We start from the raw sequence: 22,549 nt of genomic DNA, 5'->3' as shown, positions 1-22,549 counted from the left end.
TTCTAATGTCACTTTTTGACATGCATTATTTATTAAATGAAATAAGGACATTAAAAACAATTCAATTTAAGTTAAAGAAAAAATATTTTTTTATATCTTAAACATCAAAAAAAAGTCATGTCACTTCTCATCAGAGCTTTCTTAATAAGATAATTGAACTGGCTGAGCAAGGACTTATTGACCTTCCCAGCCACACATCAGATCATGTCATGAACCCAAATTGAAGATCATTAATCTGAGAGACATTTGGAGAGCTTGAAAATATTTGGCATTGAAAAAACCCAAAGCCCCTAATGGTGATGGGAAAGCATCAGTCTCTCTCCGTGACCTGACAGCACCCTGCTTGTCTCCTTTACTGTAGTATGCTTGAGAGTTCGAACCGGCTGGATGAAGAGCACAGGCTGATCGCCAGGTACGCCGCACGGCTGGCAGCAGAATCCTCCTCATCTGTAAGTAGAACCACAGAATGCATTTGTTGGCCTCTAGGATTCCTTTAACTTCAAATGACCCTAGTCCATGGCTATCATTATGTCTGGTGCAAATTAACAAGAAAATTGGTGCTTGTTTATTGTTTGTGTCTTTGGTGCTATAATCATGGTATCTTAGTAATGTACTCCAAGCTTTAAAAATAGGGTGAACAGAAGAGCAAATGTTTCACAGCAGTGTAATTCTCCCAACCAGAGCCCCACATAAACAGCTTTACCCAATCCCATCCGGAGGACCTAGGAAAGCGGTGTTTGGTTTCCACTGTGTAGGTGTAGTTGAGAGCTATATAGAATGGCTTGCTCTTAGAAGGAATAGCAATTTGACCTTCTGTTCTTGTCCCCACCTCCCATGGGATCGTTTCTTCTTCCCCGTCTGTATATCCCATGATACCCATCTCACATGTGTGTTCACATTCCAAATATTAAATAATGTCAACTACATGTTTTGCAGCAGCCCACACAGCAGAGGAGTGCCCCTGACATCTCCTTCACCATCGATGCAAACAAGCAGCAAAGGCAGCTCATTGCAGAGCTGGAGAACAAGAACAGGTAGGGCTCGGGGACGTGTGCACAAGTCTGGCACTTCCGTGCACGCGGGTTTAAGGGAGGATACCTCAGTCTGTAAAGATGGCCTCTGAAGCTTCATTATTATTAGCTTCATTATTAGTGTGTGTGTGTGTGTGTGTGAGAGAGAGAGAGAGAGAGAGAGAGAGAGAGAGATGTGGTGTGTGTGTGTGTGTGTGTGTGTGAGAGAGAGAGAGAGAGAGAGAGAGAGAGAGATGTGTGTGTATGTGTGGTGTGTGTGTGTGTGTGTGTGGTGTGACCTCGATGTCTAAACTAATCCTACTTATTCCTCTACTCCTTATTTTAACTCCACCTTCCCTGAATGAAATGGAAGTTCTCTAAGAACAGAGGTTGTGTCAAAAGGCTGCACGGGCCCAGGAGTAGGCAGATGAGTAGACAAAACAGTAACTATTGGTGGAATTTTCTGGAATTTCCATCAGAGAGCTTCTGCCCTCCTCTTTGCTTTCCACAGTGGACTCCAGATTTCCCAGTGACAGCCTTAACACAGCCAGGGTTCACTAAAGGCCCCTCTTCGTGTACTCTCTTGCTTCTTCCTCCTATCTGTCTGATACAAAGAGGAAAATGGGCAGTTGGGAGTGAGGATGACTGAGTAGAATGTCCAGATCAGGACTGGGGTCTGCAGCACCAGGAGCACGGGTCAGACCTGGCTGAGTCCCACACATGCCAGGTTCCCTGCTGTGCCCTGTGCAGACAGAGAGGAACAAGGCTGCACCTACGGACCCATAAATATTTCCTCTGGGCTGCTCCACTCACCTACCCGTTCACCCCTCCAGCATCCCTTCAGTTTGTGGTCCAATCTTTGCCTCCTCAGTTAAATCTGCCTTCATCTGGGGCTTGTCCTGGTTTTACAATCAGCAGCAAGTGCTGGGAATGTTTTAATTCCATGGGCTGTCCACGACACCATTTTACTTGTTTCTTGGTAGTTTTGTATTATGCACTCCTAAGCACACGCTTGTAGACCTGGGGGAGGAGGCAGGAAAGGAACAGGAGCAGAGGGGAGGGGACAGGACCAGGGGGATGGAAGGAGAGGGAGGAGGAGGGGAGAGAAGGAGAGGAGAGGGAAGTTGAGAGGAGGGGAAGGGCGGAGAGGAGAGGGGAGAGCTTCCTCCTGCCCTTGAGCAGGAATGATTCCTAGCGTTCCCTGCCCCGTCCCAGAGGGTCAGCTCATCCAGGCTGAACCCACCCCTCCTAACCAAGCACCCCCAGCCAGGAGCCAGTCCTGCACATACGCTCAGGCACTCTAGGGCTCAGGTGTCTGGAGCCTAGGAACCCTGAAGAGCATCAGAAGGAGGGAAACGGAGTAGTAGCAGGTGGCCCTGCACTCTCTATAGCCACAGTGGCCCCCTCTTCTCTTTATGTGGAAGATGAGTTTCCATGAGATACCCTTTAAAGAAGTTTTCTACCCTAGAGCACCAGGGTCAACGCCGCTGGTAGAGTCCAAACTTCTCATCACACCCAGGCCTCCTGACTCTCAAATAATTATCCAAAGCTATTACCACCTGTTGTTATAGAATAGTTCAGCTTGAGCTTCGCTGTCTGTTCTCTGGTACCCATTATCGATAATACTCCCTCTAAAAAATGTATATTAGCCTAACTTAATTATTATTCCTTGTACACGTGTACTGTGTTATTGTAGCACTCTGTAAAGTGGACAATTTTGTGTCAATTTAAATTTCTGAAGCATAGAAAGCCACCCCACCCTTCAACTCTCTCATCAGCTTACTAGCCTTTCCCAGTGTTCTGTGCTCTCTTACATTTTGTGAAGTAGAAACCTGACCCTCTCATCCCCTCCCCCCCACCCCGAGGGAATATAACTAATAATCCTAGTTAATGGCTTCCAATCTACTTACATATAATTGCCTTGCCTGGTTGCATGCCACTGATGGCTGTCCCAATACTCCCCCATTGCAGGATAGACCACCATCAATAACAGACTGACATATCCCATTGCCTGGCAGAGGTCCCACCAATAGCACTCTATGTCACAGGATCAATTATAATAAATCTTTTTAAGAGCCTCTCCTTGTAAAGCTACCTTCTTTGCATTTCATTGTTAAAGCCGAAAATGTAATAAAATAAAATAAAATAAAATAAAATAAAATAAAATAAAATAAAAATTGTGACTTTGGGGATTGTCTACTAATTTCAGCAGAAAAAAGGCTTTTTCTCAGTAAGAGAATAAGGATATTTATTTTTGTTAACAGAGCATCATTTATACTTCTCTCTGCAAGCACCTCTCATTTGGTATTGATGGGTCTTTGGAAGTGTCAGAGTATAATCATAAATAATAGGAGATACCAAACAGTTCCCTCACCAATATTGGATGTGTTTCCTCAGCAACACAAACTTACTGGACAGAGGATAGGTCCTAGGGAAAACACGCAGCAATGCACTGCACAGCCTGCATAGTTTGGATGTGTTAGAGATGGGTGAGAGCCTTCCCTTCACCCATCCTACCAGCCACAGCCAAAACTACACAGCTCCAGGGCATCCCCACTGAAGAAGGTCAGCTGGGCTCTGAACCACAAGACCAGCCACTTCTCTCTGTTCTGCTGGCCTGGTGTGCTCATATGTCAGTGTCTTGGGAGGCCACTGACGCTGGTTCTTACCTTCCCTCTCTCCCAAGAGAAATCTTACAAGAGATTCAGAGACTTCGAGTGGAACATGAGCAAGCGTCTCAGCCCACACCCGAGAAGGCTCAGCAGAACCCAACCTTGCTGGCAGAACTCCGGCTCCTCAGGTAAGAGAAGGACCCAAATTTACCTGGGGAACATAAATGTTTGAGATCTGTTTGGTTTGTTTTTTTTTTAAGCGCATCTTGTGGGAGGGCCTGTATGCAGATATGCATGTACACATGTGTATGGGCATACATGTAGGAGCCTGAGGTTAGCTGTCATCTGACATCACTCCCAGCATCCCTCACTCAGCCAGAGCTCACTGATGTGGCTAGCATACCTAACCAGCTAGCTCAAAGGTTCCCCTGCCTCTGCCTGAAGACTATGGCGATCGTAAGTGGAGCACTGTGCTTATCCAACATTTGGGTAAGAGTTAGGGATATGAAATCTGGCTCTCGTACTTGTGTGTTGGACGTGCTGAGCCATCCCCCAGCCTCAGTGTTTGAGCTCTTTAACACAGTCTGGCAGCAGCTGGCCAGCACGCGTTCCTGACCCACCACCCTAACTGCTCATCTTTGTTTTTCAATAAAACGCACTTCATCACTGACATTTGGGCAATTTTGAGGGACTATAATTTTTACCAGACACTGAGAAAAAGACAAAGTGTTCCTTAAATCAAAAGCAATATGTCTTCAGTAGGAAAAAAAAGTTTCACTTGGCTCTTTTTACTTGTTTACATTATCAAAATGAGTGTTCGTCAAAACCAAACACATATGCAGCTCCATAAACATCAGGGGTTGCTAAATTGGAAGATTTATATATAGCTCACAAAACAGAACCTGATTTTTCTCTAAATCACTTCTTCAACAGTCATTCTCCATGGTACAGGCTTAGAATTCCAGGCACTAAAGATGCTGAGACAAGAAGATCATGAGTTCAAGACTAGCCTAAGTAACATAATGGACGTTGTCTAAAATTTTTTAAGTGTCATAGCTAGCTCATTGGTAGAATCCTTACACAGCACTTGTGAGGAGTGGGGTCTGATTCCCCTGTACCTCCTTTAAAATAGAGGTCACATCTCTGTGTTCTTTCATTAATGGGAAACCTAGTCTTGTGTAATCTGTCACCTTAGGATAACTGAGTTGGAAGGGACCGGGGAAGGTCATGCCTACTCTTGGGTGTCACTGCCTTCTCAGGAAGAAATATAAAGGAGTCTGCCTTGGATGAAGGCTGCAGTTGTCCCCACTACTTCCGTGCTGCACAATGTAGGTATTATTGTAGGTTCCTCCTGAAAAACTGTCTCAGCACCGTGTCTTGGAAGTGACAAGGATTCAGGTGTATTATGGAGCAAATAACAAAGAAGTAAATCCCCTCAGGGAGGAAGGAGCAGAGTGATGTTTCACAAGCAGCTTTAACTGTGGAGACATACATCTTCTCATCCTTTGGTTTGGGTGCTTAGTCTGCTCCCTGTGATCTACAGCTCCGTGAGCTACAGTTTCTATGAGAATAGGTGCCTCTTCACAGAAACCCATCAGAATAAAGTCTCTTGTCTTCCTCCAGAGACTAAACTCAGTAGGTTCCCCTTGCTCTTGTGATGAAGTCCGTGTTGTGTGCCTTCATGCATGTTACTCGGGGTTCCATCCAAGCTCAGCACCTCAGACACACGAAGGCCAGAGGAGCCTTGCAACCCACACGGCCCAGGCCACAGGCCCTGCCTCTCCCGTACTTAACTAGAGCAGACCCATCAAAGGCTTGTTGGTAAAGAAGATGAAAGAACTTTCAGATGCTGCTTAATGTAGAGCAACTGCCTTATACATTTGGTTATTAGTCAATAATCATTTAATTTAGTTATTAGTAGAATGATGACTTAATTAACGGAAACAGGAATTCTTCCAAAGAATTTCCTCCAGATACCTCTATGGTTTCTATTCCACCTCTAGTGAGACACAAGTCCTTGCACACTCAATGACAATGTTTCCTAGAAAGGAGAGAGTGAATAGAAGAGACCGGTGATGGCAACTTTTACAATCTTCATTCAATGCTTTAAAAGCGAATGACTGCACAACGGTCTTTTGCCAGATTGTGTCATGAAGGACCTCCACCATTTAAAGTTAAAGCTAATGTTCAAAGACATAAAACTGAATGCGCCAACATGGAAAAGGAATGGTCATTTGGTCTGCCAGGATCAGAGTAGCACCTTGTGTCCATCTGAAACACCATTTACATCTCTTCTGCTGGTTGCGGTCTTAGAGGACAGAGTTGGGAGAAGAAGTCTCATAAGCATTTTTGATGGTTTTCCTGTACAGCTTTTACTTCTCAAAGTGTTCTGTTCCAATGGGAGGATAGACTAGGGGGATGGTGGGATGAGTCTGGGGTCCCTGAGAATGTTGTTCTAAATATTTCTTCATTCCTGATGGAGTCATAATGGGACAAGGGCAGTTCTCACCACCCTCCTGTGCCTCAAATTTGAACACCCCATGACTTCTGCTGAGCAGAAGCCTTTTTTCCTAACGAATGAGAATCACCAATAACTTCTTTACTATTGGCACTCCCTGGTGCCCAATGGCATATTGTCTCCCTCTGTATTTATAAAATTTTTTCCTTGCAGGAAAAATTGTCCTCTCTGGAAAGATACTTCTCTAAATATTTGTGCCAAATGCCACGTATGTCAGATACCTCTTCTTGCTCTGTGCTAAGCATTTTCCAGAGATTCCATAGATACACTGAACCCAGATTTAAATAAATAAAACCCGGGAATTCTATTTTAGTCTTTGGTTATTTGAGACTTCCAAGAGGGCTCTGAGACAGTGAGCACTTACAAAGTCACTGTGGATGTGGCAGCAATGAGCAGCACCCATGGGAGTCCTCCCTGTGCTTTTCCTACTCCACCCTTCCAAAATCTTTTCTTGAGAAAAAAAAAAGGAATTATTGGACTTGCTTTAACAAGTACTCAATTTTATTTTTATCTAAAAATCACTATGGCCTTCTAAATAAATATGTTTCGCTTTCTACTTAAGCCACAAGGAGCCTGAAAGCCACATTTGCAGAGCAGATGTGGTTAGAAGCAGGCACTTCCTCTGTGCTCGTCACCTGACATTTACTGGGCGCTAAGCTCTGTGTGCGCTGTGCCACTGAACACAATAGCAAGCCTGGGAGAAAGGCTCTCTTATACTCCTTTTATAAATGTGGAAACTGAGATTCACCAAAGTTAAGCAGATGTGGGCGACATCGTGACACTAGACCGTTAAGTATGCATACATATGCTTCTAAGACAGCTATTTCTTTTGTAACTGTGGTCCAATCTCAAATTCAGGAAGTTACTGTGGATATGTTGTTATCCCATATGTAATTCATATAATTATACTATTGGTCAATACTATCATAAAAGTACACAGATTCTAACACATAGGCACTAAATTAAAAATAATCTCACAGAACTTCAGAATAAAAGGCACTCATTTAGAGATGCAAACACTTAGCAGAAGGAAATCAGAATTGTTATTTAGTCTTTATGCTGTTTGACTGCCTTGGTGATGGAGGCCACAGCACAGATTGGTAACTGTGCTTTCGGTTGGTAACTGTTGCTCCAAAGAGTAGGAGAGAAGGCTGAACAAAGGCATCATTAAATTACATTCATAGAGTTTAATGCCATGCTTTTAAGATTACTATTATAATATGAATGTACAATAAATTTGACTTACGTTGGCTAATGCTTCACTTTTTCTAAGGTTTCAAATACCTCTCTAAGTATGTCTTCCCTACAAGAGTAGAATTCTTCACTGACCTTCTCAATGAGCTCCCATGGCCAAAAATTACAGAGACATCTTGAGGTGAAACCTAAGAGGAAATCAGAAATATTAGCAACTCTTGTCCCAAGTCCTACTGAAAATGACCAGAGGCTACTGTGTGCTGATAAGTCTAAAGAAAAATAGTCATGGTGTTTGTCACCCACCGAAGGATACTTTGGAATGAGATGAAACACACAAAATTAGAAGGTTTCTGCCCACAGAGGCAGCAAGCAAAATGAGCTGCTGTAAACATATAACGTGCAGTGTTTCTCTTCCTCTGAATTCAGGAAGGAAGAACTATTTAAGGTGTCAATCACAAATGCTAATACAGAGAGAGGGGGGAGGGAGATGGAGAGGGAGGAAGGGAGGGAGGGAGGGAGGGAGGGAGGGAGGGAGGGAGGGAGGGAAGGAGAGAGGGAGGAGACTGGAGAAATGGCTCAGCAGTTAGGAGCACTCATCCACTGGCTGCTCATGCAGTTCCCACATCATGGCTGGTGACCATCTGTAACTCCAGATCTGAACTCAGTTCCAGCAGATCTGGTGGCCTCTACTGCCTTCTGAGGACATGGAGGACACACATGTGCAAGACACCTATATACTTAAAGTACAAATGTAAATAGGAAAAGAATATGGGTGTGTGTGTATTATTATATGTGTGCAGCAAAGGCTGTGATATTTATAAGTTTTACACTTTCAAGTAAAGAATAGAGTCTATATAAAAGCATATATAAAAATGTTTCATTTATGCTCCTAACAGGTCCCTCTATAAATAAATATCTTTCAACTGAATAAGTCACATCCTAACTCACTGTGATATCACTTACTGTTAGTTTTATGTCACAGACCCTACTATAAGTTAACTTAGTATATTGTCTGTGCCATTGAGTCATATGCGTTTATACATTAATGCATGATACTAAGGAATCCAATCATTTTTAAAATATAAACTCTGATATTTCAATCCAAGATAAAGAACCCACTGGAATCAAGGGAAATATATATGTATGTATATATACATACACGTGTATTTGTTTATATATATATATGTACATATACACATACATATCATTACATCAGAAGGGTACCAATTGCACACATGCTAGAACAGATGTTAAGTTGCTTCCCTATGTCAGATTTCCAAAATCCATGGAAAACTGCAGCAAATTTATAATATTGGCGTTGGATTTTGAAGAATTGTAGTGCTGGTTCCTTCCAGTACTTTTGGGTTTTTATTTTATCTTTGAAGCCAAGAGCACAGACCAAAGCTGACCAGACCATAAACAAAGTATGGTAATGCCAAATATATCATGAAATAATGAACCTGGTACTGATTTGACATAAATCCGAAGCATTATTTTGTTGCTTGATGTTTATGTTTTTATATTTGTCAGTTTTATTTAGTTTTACATTATTTTGCACATATGGGTGTTTGCCTGCATGCATGTATGTGTTCTACAGGCTTATGGTATCTACAGAAGTCAAAGGGAATATTGGATCCCCTAGAACTGGAGTTTCACATGGTTTTAAGTCACCCTGTGGGTGCTGTGAGTTGAACCCAGGTACAAGTGCTTTTAATTACTGACCCAACTCTCGTGTCTGATTTTATTTTTGCCATCCTGGGAACTGAGCACAAAGCCTTGAGTGTGCTAGGCAAGGGCCTTACCACTGAGTCCCAAGCCCTCTTTAATTCTCACCTTGAGACAGGCTCTTACTTGTCCAGGCTACCCTTGGACCCACAGCATAGCCCAGGCTACCCTTGGACCCACAGCATAGCCCAGGCAGCTTGAGTTTGTCATCTCCTGTCCCAACCGCCAGGAAGCTCATGTTCCAGGCCTGTACCCCTCAGCCTATCCAACATGCCTTTTCCTGCTCTTTCGTTTCTTTCCCCTCTAGTGCCTCTCAATGTCAACAGAAGTGACAGAGTGCAGATTGCTTTCCATTCTGCTGACGGTGTAATAGAAATTCTATAAAGCAAACACAAGCTTTATTCGTTTTCAGTAAAAAAGACACGTGTGGGAACTTAGCTCTCCTGATTGCGCTCTGTGAAACCAAGCCCAGACCAAATACTTCAGATTGCTTATCACCAGCATGGCATGGCTGTCTCCTCAGAAGGGTACCAGTTACACACGTGCTAGAACAGATGTTAAGTTGCTTCCCTATGTCAGATTTCCAAAAGGCCACGGAAAACCACGTGTGAATTTATAGTAATTGCTTTGGATTTTGAATATTTGTAGGGCTGGCCCTTTTCAATAATTTTGTGGTTTTGTTTGATTTTCTAAAGCCAAGTGTACAAACCAAAGCCAGCCAGACCATAAACAAAGCGTGGAAATGCCAAATGGATTTCTCTCCTGCTTAAATGTACTGTGACCTCTCTCAAATAACAGCACCCCTCATATTACAATCATTTACCCACTAGAAGACAGTTATCTACATGGTAGTACTATTGAAGTCTAGACATGCCCTCTTAGAAACAGCCCACTACAGCCCACAAAATCAGGAGATGGAATTAGCTTGACATGAATGATTTTCTGATGGTGTTGGCTCTTTTCTTAGGCAGCGCAAGGATGAGCTAGAACAGAGGATGTCTGCTCTCCAGGAGAGCCGGAGAGAGCTGATGGTCCAATTGGAAGGTCTCATGAAGCTACTGAAGGTACGGCATCTCAGAGCCATGTTTCTGACTCACTATTGTGGTGTTTTTAAACTGTCGGCACATAGTTGGCAATGGCTTTTCCAATTGCTGTATGTGACTTTTTCTCCCAAAATGGCGCAAACTCAAATATGGAACTATTTCTTAGGCCTGTGAAAAACTAACAGTAAATGAGTAATAGCACTCATTCTCAGCCACCTTCTTGAACTGGGCTGCTAAGGACCATGGGGCAGAATTCTTTGCTTATTTTCAACCTCTTTATGTCCTTGAAAATTATAAAACTGGATTTGTCTATAAATGCTTTTGATCAATTTTAACAGTTCTGATGAGTTTAAACCGAGACTGATGTCTAATTCAGAATATTAAGAAATAGTGACTAACGTGTCTTGGCAAATAATGGTAAATTTTTATTGCGTTCATATGGCTCCAACAAGCCACATGACTCTATGGGTCTCAAGTGCAGATTGTAAATGGGATATTTCCTCTTTCTTCTAAGGGAAAAGTATTAAGTGCTGGATAGAAGTCCTGTTGAGGGCATCAGAAGTAGCCATCTCCTTTAATGAGTATATACTGAATTACTTTCCAAGTTAGCAGCAGATGGACACACAGCCACTCCTTCCTGTAGCAGTGTAGTGCTCCGTGTTCTTCTGGCCTGAAAGAAGCAAGGGGGAACTAATATAAACAGGAACTCATGTGCCAAAGGCAGCAGCCGGAACTTTTGCTAGGATACCCCCAGAGGAAATGTCCCTATGCATTCACTGTGAGACAGGAATTTCAGACCAGTTTTCCCTCCCTGCATTTCCCTCCCTTCCCCCACACCAATCCTTTGTGATTTCTCTGCTGCCCTTTCTGTTTTCTCTGCTTTCTCCTTCTCTTTCCCTTCCTACTCCCTTCCTGCCTTTCTTTTTCTTTTTTTCTTACTTTAAGCTCTTTCTAGAAACAATGTTGTGAAGCTTTCTGCTCCAGAACTGTACTTGCAACATTTCTTTCTTTCGTTTCCTTTGCTTTCCTTTCTAAGTCAGCCAACATTTTTAGCCATCAGTCCTGTGTTTAATAATCCATTTGGGAAATGTTTTATTGTTACTTGATGACGTTTACTTTCCTGTGTGTTAGGCACGTGGAATGTAGACCTGGGGGGTTGGGTTGACTGGTACTGTGTAAGACTAGATCATTAGTGACCTGCTGCTGCTTCTAGCCTATTGCCTCATTTGATGCAACAGAAAATTTCTTTTCTGCTTCCCTTTGAAAATAGGTCAGATAAAAAGATCTGAGCCCATCTTGCCCTTCCCCGAATGGCAGGAAATTTTGAAAAAAAAAAATCTCTCTGCTGCTGTCCCTTTGGTTCTTCCACAGAAGTGATGAGTTAGGAGTCTACTGGCCAGCAGCCACGGTGGGATCAAGCCTGCCCATGTGAATACAGACTTCGTACCAAGACATACTAATACAGGATAGATAGATCAGACACGGAGGAAAGGAATGGGTCTGTTGTCTCAAATACCTAAATAGGCTTGGAACTGAAGTGAAGGTTTGGCAGAGGCCAAGAGAGGTGTTCGAAGGCACGTTAATGCCTCCCGTCTCTTCCTTCACTGTGTAGTGTTCTGGTTGGAACCCTGGGTAATCTAATTGTTATTGATTCGATCTTTCTGTAGGAAGAAGAACTGAAGCAGGGAGTAAGTTATGTCCCCTACTGCAGGTCTTAACTAACAGTGGAGGGCTGCTGTCCTGCTGACCTTCTCATTGCTTTGGCCTCTAATGTATGTTCCTGCTTCAGTTTGGAAAGAAAAAAAAACATACTAATTTGCTTCCATTTCAATGTAGTGCTTGAATTGAGATTATAAAATTCAGCATTCTGTTACAACTGTCACCTCTACTGTCAGCAACAAATGAAGACCTGTTTTGTGTTTAGAAGGGAGAACAACTTGTGATTCCTTGGGAAGGTTTTGTTCAGATCCTCGAGGATATTAGGTTTCGAATCCATGTTACGCTTTTTTGAGGTTTTTGCTGAAACCCTTCTCTTGGTAGAAGGTCAGTCAGCTCCACAAAAGTCAATGTTGTCACCCAAGCTGCAGCCCCACAAAAGCAAACCTCCACACTGTGAACATTCAGTTCAGCTTCCATGTCTCGGAAAAAGCATAAACTCTTCTTGTAAGCATCAGGTAATAAATCTTTTGCCATCACATACCATAAGCTGTGCCACCCACCCTGTGCTCATAGATGTGTTCAGTCCTGTAAGACTGTGCTCGGTAGCTGACGGTCCACCTCACACCTCTTTAGTTTCCTCCAAAGCTGTTGGTTAACAAGATGCTATGACGAATAGGTAACTTTCTTCCCTTCCATTCTTCCTGAGGACCTTTCTGCTCTGTGATTGTATAGGTCCTATTCACGCCTATTTTTCCGGAGATAGGGGCATCATGACCACTGGGCTGTATCATACCCTGAAGCCCTGTGTTTGACCTTGTAGTCAGGTTCAGAAACAAGCAGGCAAAGCAGACACCAAGAGAAGTCAAACCAAACCAGAGCAAAGGAAAAGCAGCTTCCACACCCTGTGCATGCACCAAAGTGTGTGATGATACTTCCCTGTTCCGTTATTTATAAAGATTTCACATTATATCCATGGTGAATTAGAAACTTGAACCTGTCCGATTTCAACAGTTCTGTTAATTCTGTATGCTCTTTTCTATTTTCCATTCTGTGTGTTTGTGTGTAACCAGAGAATGTTTGCAAAACACTGGAAACTTTTTAACTCTTCATTCCCAAGGTCTGTAAAAAAAAAAAAATAAGAGAAGAAACATGTTAAACCAATCTGTAACTCAGACAATAAAGACGATGTGCGGCATTATTTTGTATATTATGAAAAAATTCCTTTACTGAACTGACGCCAAATTTCACTCTTGTCTTAAAAATGCACTGTATTTGTAGCCTCTACCTTAGTCCATCCCTGCATCCCTGGGGTGTGGCTGCTGGACTTAGATCATGGCAGAGTGTCCGCCTATCCCTTGATATCTCTTTGCAAACAGGCTTTGCCCCGTCTCTTATTTTGCATGCAAAAAGAGACAGAAAATGCTGCTCTAATCTAAGGTTCCTTCTCCCTCTGGGCAGAGAGGACGATTATCTAGCCTTAAAATTCATTTCCCTGGGGACCCCTTCCCTCCATTTCCCAAGTAGTATATTCTGGAAGGCTTCTGCGGATTCTCGAGCCAGGCTGTGGGAGTGCCCTCTAGGTTGACCGTGGTCACCTCCCTTCCTATCCCTTTCCTGTGCAGCCCCTCCCAGCCTCTGCATGTTGACAACAGTAGGGATTGTAGCATGGAGAGAGGCCATCTGCCGGAGACCCAGATGTAGGCTACACACTCATTCACTCTTATCTCCTTGGTTTCTACTCAAGCTTCTCTTTAAACCGACCTGAGGTCGAGGGCACTTACACCACAACTTATAAACAGCAGCTCCATAAAACTGAAGTAGAAGAACGTGGAACTGAGGAAGAGAAAAGCGGGACTGAATCCCGTAAGGGGACAAAGGTATTCTGAACACTTAACAACAAAACAAACGAGGGAAATTCAATCCAGGGTCTTATCGGCATAGAAACAACACTCCATTGAAGCTCAGAGTATTTCCCGCGTTAGGTCCTAAAGCAAGCCTTCATTCAGAGCTTTATAGAAAAGTACCAAACAATATAATAGGAAAACGCAGTCATGGGTTGCAAGTGGCCATGTCTTATGCTAATCTTTAGTCAAAACTAAAGCCAGAACCCCATCAAATCCAGCCCCACGGAGATAGTTCTATGAGAAAATGAGAAAATTCCTTCCAAATCTCTTTCTCATGGTTGAACATGATCTAAGGAGAGAATTTAGAGGTCTTATACTGGAATTTACTTCTAAATTCTGTTTTATGAGCCTTTCCCCTTCGGGAAAATTCTCTTTGTAAAAACCAAACTCAAAATACCCCATACCACAAATCATGCTTGATTTAATAACCTCTACTTGCTTTATCATAAATCTGTGTGGTTCAATGTAGTGTTTTATTATGCTGGTATCTACAATCCCTACATATACTGTTTCTTGTTATAGGTAATGCATGAAATTATCCCCCTTGAGGAGAGAACATGAATTTAACAAAAAAAAAAATATATAGTGCCTGTAATATTATATGATTATGGTATCACAAGCAATAAATTGTGTTTTTTATAAAATGTGAATCAAAGTTATCCTACCCTCTCTGTTCCTTGTGTACCCTTAAGATTTATTGAAGAAGCCTTACAATGAGCACGCATAAAAACACCTTGAGCGCAAACGCAGCCGGGTTGACCTTGCAGTAACAATATGTTCTAGCATTTCTGGTATACTCCCAGTTCCCGCTGTTACGGATAGGTCCAAGTAGCTTAACTTCAAGTTAGCGAAATAAAGCCTTAGCAATTTTCTTTGCAAGATTACACCGGCTGGGCCTGAATCCCAGAGACCCCTGTTCTGGCTCATACCTTTAAGACCTTGAGAGAGTAAACTAATTGCTGATCGTTCATTTTGAACGCTCTGGTAGGATGCGCCTCACAAGGTTACTGTGGGCATTAGATGATGGTGGATGCGAAAACACTGTGAAAATTCTATCTGGATACCAAATATCTGTAGACCTATAAGTAGGTGTCATATATGAATTTTGGAACACTTTTTTCCTCCTCTCAGTTAACTAGTAGGGTCTCAGTCTGGGAAAGAATTATGAATATGACTTTCACTTTGTTTATAGCTCTTATACTTGCTTTTAACAGTCAAAAAAAATCTTATGATTTAGAAGTTACAAAAACATCCAGTAAGACTATCTTGCTTCAGTTGACATCAAATATGTCCCTACATACACACACACACACGCACACACATGTAAAATCTCATTTCTAAAGTTGTGTGATTGGTTCTAGGAGAGGAAACAATGATTCTCTGTTCAAAGCCAGTACACAGGGAGCCTTTAATTCCAGACGCCATCTACACTGAAGGCTCCCAAGCCTCTCGCTCCTTTTAGCTTTCTCATTTTTTTTCCTCATGGAACCCAATACTGGCTTCAGCACCAATGGCCTCTCTGCCATGTCGCTGATGTCCTCACAAGTCTCAAGTCTTGATCAACCGTTTCCAAAACTCAGACACTCCTCTCTCCTCTCCATACTATCACATGTCCTGCCCAGGCATCGTTACTGGGAAAACTACTCAATCAGTGCCTCCTCCCTGACCCGTCAGAGTCAACTGCGTCCTCTGCACTCTATTGCATTTTGTACACAGCACTCCTTTAAGAAGCCCAGTAATCAAAGTGTGATGATGATGAAGATGATGATGATGATGATGATGATGATAACAGTTAGTGGCTTTGTGAGGCACAACTGTGTCAGGGGCAGACTGCAAGATGCAGAGCCAGATAGAGGCTTCAGCCAGACCTTGGAGGTAGACTTTATGTGTATAGTAGGAAGATGGGAAATAAATACTCCGCACCCCTCCGGGGTGGGTTCACTCAGCACTTACACACTTGCCCTTACCCTTTCTCTCTAGAACTGAGTAGAAACCAAAATACTTCCTGTAAAAAGTTGGAAAATGTATGGGTCTTACCAGGCTTTTTAAAAAACTGATGTGATGGCAGGCGGGGTGGAGTCAGAGGACACGTGTGGAAATTAATTGTTCATTTGTTCTCCAGGAAGAGAGCTATTTTAAGTTGCCAGCTGTGATATATGTTTTCCTCATCCATAAATCAACCCTCCTTGGGAATGTCGGATCCATATATTGATCTACATGAACCGTGGTCCCTCCAGGCCTTCCACCGTTAATCACTGAGTGACTTCCAGGGAAGGGTTTTCTTGGGGAAATTGCTGAAAGTTGTTCTAAAGTTCACAGCAGACAGCCATGCTGGATAGCCAGATCACAGAGAACCTGGGAAAATGAAACCTGGTGATCTGTCGTCCCATTGCCCAGGGGCAGCCGCCTTTCCTGTCGGCCCTTGAAGAGTGGGATGGAAGGAACACCAGAGAAGCCATTTCCTATAGTAGGTGCTAAGTATCAAACTGGGCAGTGTCCTAGCAGGAGAAAAGATGGCGCCATGGTTACCAGGCAACCATGTATCTCACTGTGAGAACGCTGCATTAAAAAAAAAAAAAAAAAAAAAAAAAAAAAAAAAGAACCTGACTTGGGATGCAGGTTGCAGAAATGATGGAGCTAAATCATTTTGTTAACCCCAGGATTTCCTACCAAACTTCACATAATCAGACTCCTTGAAACTGTAGCTATTAGATATTCATTTGGCTACAACTTGGGCATGGTGGCTATTAGCCAGTCACACGTCGTTGTCGTTTAGATTCAGTCAGAGATTTTTCTTTTAACAAGTAACCACCACCAGTTATTTTTCTCTAACAAAGAACCACAGTTAGGAGTTTTGGAGACAGGAAACAGAAAAGAAAGGGAAAGGTTGCCGTTGAAGACGGTAGTAAGCAGGAACATAAGGGGTTGATAATGTTTCAGACTACAAACTCTTAAAAAGAGCCTAGTGCACTACACAGGGTAGGCTCTGGGGGGAGGGGATGTGCTATATGGGGCAGGCTTTCAGGGCGGGCATGCACGACAGGGGCAGGCTCTGGTGGGGTTGGGGGCAGGGAGATGACGCCAACACGTACACACCTCCCTACAAATGTCACCAGAGGTAAGAATCCCATGAGGACTGTGTGCTAAAGAACCTGGCCCAGCACATGTGAGCAGAACAAGGTGATCATCCCCAGCAAAGCCTGTCAAATACCAGAGTGTGATCACAACCCTTACTTAAAGCACTGGGTACAACGAGGATGCAGACTTTGAAAATTATTTTAAATAATTTTTGACTTTTAAAGTTAGATGGCATAACTATATCAGTAGCCTCTCATCTTATTGGGGTCAAGTTTACAGTGAAATGGGTGTCCATGAAGCCATGTTCAGACTTGTAGATAAGAGCTTGTAGACCTGACCACTAGCCTGATGTCCCTTCTGCCACACGCGGCACTCACGCCTCTCCACAAGCCAAGGAAAATATGTTAGCTGGTCTGCCGTGAGGCCTGCAGTGCCATGCTATGCCCACAGTGGAGGCATCTCAACCTTCAGTTCCTAAGTTTTCTAAGTGTAATGAAGTATCATTGGAAGCACATGATGTTGGTAATTCTCCCCAGGAGACCCTGCAAAGGTCCCAATGCCCTAGTTAGCCTGATGACCTTCTGTATGCTATCTCTCCCCTCTGAGCCTCAGGGTGCTCACCTACTCAATGGGAATAACGATGCCTAATATGAATATTAGAGTGTTAAAGTCTTTGGGATTAAAGTTCTTTTTCCATAAACTAGTTTCAAACTCGTATTCAAATATAGCATTATTGTTCTCCTATATTAGGAAAATAAACAATATCTGCTGAAATGTTCTATACCCTCTAAAGTGAATTAAAAATAAAAGTCATTTTATTAGTATGAACTCTCTAACAAAGAAGATCTTGCTTCTCAGGGCCGAATTTATGACCCATGTTAGACAGACAAAAGGAGCCTATTTCTCTCACCGTCTGTCCCACTTCCCTTCCCAAGCCCAGTAGACACCCACTCCTATCACTGAAGGCTTTTGGTAATAAAACAAGAAAAGTCCGGGAGTGCCCCCCCATAAGCCCTGACTAGGACTGAATGCACAGAGAGGTGTCCAGCACTAGGTGCCCCCAAGGCACCTGACCCACATCTATTTCTCTGGTGAACCCTCCACCCACCACGGTTCATCAAGAGTTCTGTAGCCCAGGGGACTCAGAGTCCTTGGGCTCAGCTGCAAGCCCAGCCACTGTTCTCCATCTCCCCAGGGCGACCGTTTTCATTTTCAGATCCCTGGGATCCACAACTGCACACCTAGATTGGTGATACCCACTTCATGGGTCACAGGGAAGAGATCCTCAGGATGTTCATAGAACCTTTGGGGCAGGAGAAAGCTCAGCTGCATGGTGAGATTCTTACACCATTGACATGAGAACTTGAGGTGCAGGGTTAGCTCAGACACAGAAGGTTTCAAGGAAGTGGGGCTGAGCTGCTGTTTTCTGGAAAACTCGGGCCCTTCTTTGAGCAGGCTGAGGAAAGCAGACAAAAGCGTCAACACCTAAGTCCTCCTCTCTGAGCCTGGACAGACCATTGCAAACAGGTACTGTTACGAGTGTAAGACTGGAACCCACAGCCCATGGGGCAGCACATAAGGTCTGTGCTACGCTTTGGTTTGCTTTGTTTCTTGTTCCGGATTTTCTTCACTTTATAGGTTTGGCAGTTACATATGATGCTGAACCCTGGAGAGCTAACAGCATGGCACTTTACAGGAACTGTGTGTGTGTGTGTGTCTGTGTGTGTTGTGTGTGCGTTTGTATATGTGTTGGGAGGTGGGGGGTGTTTAACTGCCAGTAGCCAAACACAGAGATCCAAATAGAACATTCCAAAGCAGCAATCTCATGCTGCAAATCTCAGAGTGTGAACAGACACAGTTATTCTCACAGTTTTCTCTGGTAAGAAAACTTCTTACTATGGCTGGTCAGCGTCAACAGATTTGGGAGGGAGCTGCTGAGGGTGCATGGCCTGCTACATGTGTACCACAGAGGCTCCCTGAAGGCGTTACGTGCATGCTGGGTTTCCTTCCTTTTCTACTAATTATTGAAACCAGGAGTCTGTTTTCAAGGGCTTCATTGGAAGGAAGGAAGGAAGGAAGGAGAGAGAGGAAGGAAGGAAGGAAGGAAGGAAAGAAGGAAGGAAGGAAGGAAGGAAGGAAGGAAGGAAGGAAGGAAGGAAGGAAGGAAGGAAGGAAAGAAGGAAGGAAGGAAAGAAGGAAAGAAGAGAAAGAGGAAGGAAAGAAAGATCAAGGTCTCATACCAAAGATCACGATGCAGAAATAAAAGTGTTCTGGTGGTGTCTACTCTTTCTTTTTTTTTTTTCACTCCTTTATAAATCCTGCTTATCTCAGTCTTCTGCTAAACTACAGCTTTCTTGAGAGGCTAGAGAAAAAGGTGTTTCAGAAAATAATAACCAAATATCGAAGACCACGATTCTTGCAAATCAAAACCTCAGTCAGCTATAACATCTTTCCAGTAAGGATAATAATTATTTAAAAAAAAAAAAGGCTAACAAGTTTGGGTAAGCACACAGAGTGCTGGTAGAAATATAAGTTAGTACCACCATTGTAGAAAAGAGTGAGTTAGACTTGGCCTGATTCAACAGTCCCACTAGTGAGGGAATTATCCAAAGGAAATGAATTCAGTATAGTGAGGAGGTGTCTGCACTCTCTGGCTTATCACAGTTCTGTTAACAGTAGTCAAAGGACCAGAAGTGACCATCGGCCATGAATGGATGAAGAAAATGTAGTGTGTGTGTGTGTGTGTGTGTGTGTGTGTGTGTGTTATGTATGTATGTGTGCTGTGTATGTGATATATGTGTGTATTTGTGTGTGTATGTGTGATGTGTGTGTATTTGTGTGTGTATGTGTGATGTGTGTGTATGTGTGCTGTGTGTGTATGTGGTGTGTGTATATATGTGTATGTGTATTGTGTGTATGTCTGTTGTATGTGTGTATGTGTTGCAGCATGTGTGTATATTTGTGTGTATATATGTATGTGGTATGTATGTATATGTGTACTGTGTATATGGTATATATATGTCTTTATGTGTGTATTTGGTATGTGTGTGGTGTATGTGTATTGTGTGCATGTGTGTGTGCATGTTGTGCTGGAATATGACTCAGCTCACTGAAGGAATGGCATCCTGACATTACAACAACAGGGGTAGAACTGAAGATCACATGGTAGACAATAAGGTCTGGTACAGGAAGACAAGCACACCTGTGTGTGAAATAAGAAAGGTTGATGCTAAGAAATGGAAAGTAGAAGAGTAGTTACAGACACTGGGAGGGTAGAACAAAGGAATGATGGGTAATATTGATGGGTGGATACCAAGATGCAGTTAGGTGAGAGTAAGATGCTCTGGCACGCTACTGCATGATAGGATAGCTACAAATAACCACAGTGTGCTGGCCATTCCAAAGGAGACTGAATCTGAGTGACAGCAAGGGCAGGGGTGAGGGAGAAGGGTTGGAGGAAGGGAGGCAAATAATATAAACATATCAGTGAAATTGTTTTTATAAAGCTAGAAGAACGCATTTTGAATGTTTTCATCACAAATAAATAATAGACACTTGAGGTAGATATGGTCATCTGGAATTGAACACTGTGCGATATGTACATGTGTAAAATTGTTACATGGGATCTCATTAATAAATACAGTCTTCATGCCTCAGTTTAAATTATTAATGAAGAAAAGAGTGAGAGACACCAAGATTTCTTTTCTTTCCTCCCCATTCAGATGACTGATTTGCAGACTAATATCAAAACGTAACTTTATCGTAGAACAGAGATTAGCAACAAACATCTCAGTGCAGTTGATTGAGGCAATATGGAATACTGTAAGACATGATCTAAATTGTGTCTAAGAAGAGGCCAGAGTAGGTTGAAGACTAAGGGACAAATTATTCCATGTAAGACTTGCTTCAAGGAGAAATGTAGCTTGAAACTATCTGTTTCACAACATCTTTGGCAAGAAGGAAGATCTCACATTATAGCACAATGCTGCACTAATATTCGTAGACTTCTGTATGAACACGGACTTCAGATTATGTATAATAGCTTCCAAAATTAACCTACACCTGCAACTACATGGATAACTCCCTAAATTAGTGGACACCTGCAGTTAGGTTTAGAGTCGTCTCCTTGGTTTCCAAAGATTTGCTCCTGTTTTGGAATGTTCTTATCACAGTTTTTAACATGGGACCTGAGACTTTAGAGGAAGCCTTTGGGCTTTTCTTGTGAAAGCAAATTAATGATGTGTCTTGTTTCTGCAGACCCAGGGGGCAGGCTCCCCACGCTCTTCCCCCAGCCATACCATCAGCAGGCCCATCCCCATGCCCATCCGGTCGGCATCTGCCTGTTCCACACCAACGCACACCCCACAGGACTCCCTCACTGGGGTAGGGGGAGATGTGCAAGAGGCGTTTGCACAAAGTAAGTGCTCTCTCCTTTACTGTGTTCTGCTTGTGCCTGCCAAATAGTTCACCAAGATCCACTGCGCAGTAGGCAATTGAGGGTCAGCAGAGTCACTGGCAAGCATTCATAGGAGTGTCCAGATTTTTTGGCTTCTTGGGGCCATATTCATCATCTACAAAATTTACACTCAAAAATCATACGATCAAGTTACAAAGAAACCTCATCATTTCAGTTTGAAGTTGGTATTTGTTGGGCTGCATTCACAGCTGTCCTGAGTTGTTCGTGTCCTACAGAGAATGGGTGGGACATCTCTGTAAGGGTGTCCTATACCTGGGTCACACCCTGGCTTATGCATTTTAAAAAGTCCCTATAGTGCTCTTCCTTGCTTCTCCAATTCTGTCTTCTTTTGGCTTCTGTTGCCCTGCCCTATTTTTTATTAAATCTTGGAAGTCTCGGAGTATAAGAACGCCTTTAAAATGTTTCATGAAATGATTCATGAAAACATAACTTCTATCTATTCTGAGATCCTTATTTCATATCATCTTCAAAGTCAATGCTCAGATTAAATAATCCCAGCTCTTTAACTTTGAGGTGATGGAAAACAAGTTATCAACTTGCAGATTTCTCATCGAGTTGCTCTAAAGAATTGTGCCTTGGCTTCTGTACTCGGAGCTACAAGACTAAGACTTTGTTATGATCACTAACAAAGAGCAAAGGCTACCCACAGAGGACCGCTAGCTCTCTTTCTTTTCCCATTGCTAAATAAATACAATTTGACAAAAACAACAGGAGAGATAAAGCATTTATTTTTATCTCACAGTCAAGTCACAGGAGGTCAAGGCACCAGGAGCTTGAAGCAACTAGTCACGTCAAGTCCACAGTCAGCAGTGAATGCACACATGCTAGGCTTCCTTCACGGTCTCCATTTCATACAGTCTAGGATCCCCTTTCCAGGAAATGGCCCCCACCACAATGAAGATGAGTCTTCGCTAATCATTTAAAAAGAAAATGTCAAGATAAGCTGTCATGAACATTCTAGAAGGCTAACTGTAATCTAGTCCTTCATAGGTCCATTTTAGGGGTAACTCTAGGTTCTGTCTCAGGCACGCCAAATCAAGTGATTTTAACCTTCATCTTTCCATCATTTGTAAGTTTACAGATATTAAAAAATCCCCCACCGGGCAGTGGTGGCACATGCCTTTAAGCCCAGCACTTGGGAGGCAGAGGCAGGCAGAGTTGTGAGTTCGATGCCAGCCTGGTCTACAGAGTGAGTTCCAGGACAGCCAGGGCTGCACAGAGAAACCCTGTCTCAAAAAAACCAAAAAAGAAAAAAGAAAGAAATCCCCCTCTTGTATGCCTTTCCAGTCAGGCATACTTTGCATGCTAGAACTGACCACCACTAATGCA

At 42.9% G+C, this 22,549-nt stretch overlaps 1 protein-coding gene across 1 annotated transcript in view; it reads left to right on the top strand.

The window, feature by feature from the left end:
- Positions 1-22,549, top strand: part of Dtna (dystrobrevin alpha) — a 250,751-nt gene that overhangs the window by 214,062 nt on the left and 14,140 nt on the right. The window contains exons 12-16 of the mRNA XM_052155755.1: positions 362-449; positions 937-1,034; positions 3,697-3,810; positions 10,027-10,123; positions 21,001-21,160. Coding sequence (XP_052011715.1) covers positions 362-449; positions 937-1,034; positions 3,697-3,810; positions 10,027-10,123; positions 21,001-21,160 — 557 coding nt within the window. The remainder of the gene's footprint in view (positions 1-361; positions 450-936; positions 1,035-3,696; positions 3,811-10,026; positions 10,124-21,000; positions 21,161-22,549) is intronic.

The sequence above is a fragment of the Apodemus sylvaticus genome, chromosome 13 (genome assembly GCF_947179515.1).
Source record: "Apodemus sylvaticus chromosome 13, mApoSyl1.1, whole genome shotgun sequence".
NCBI lineage: Eukaryota > Metazoa > Chordata > Mammalia > Rodentia > Muridae > Apodemus > Apodemus sylvaticus.
Note: the sequence above shows the minus strand (reverse complement) of the source record. Positions and strands in the feature narration are given on the sequence as shown.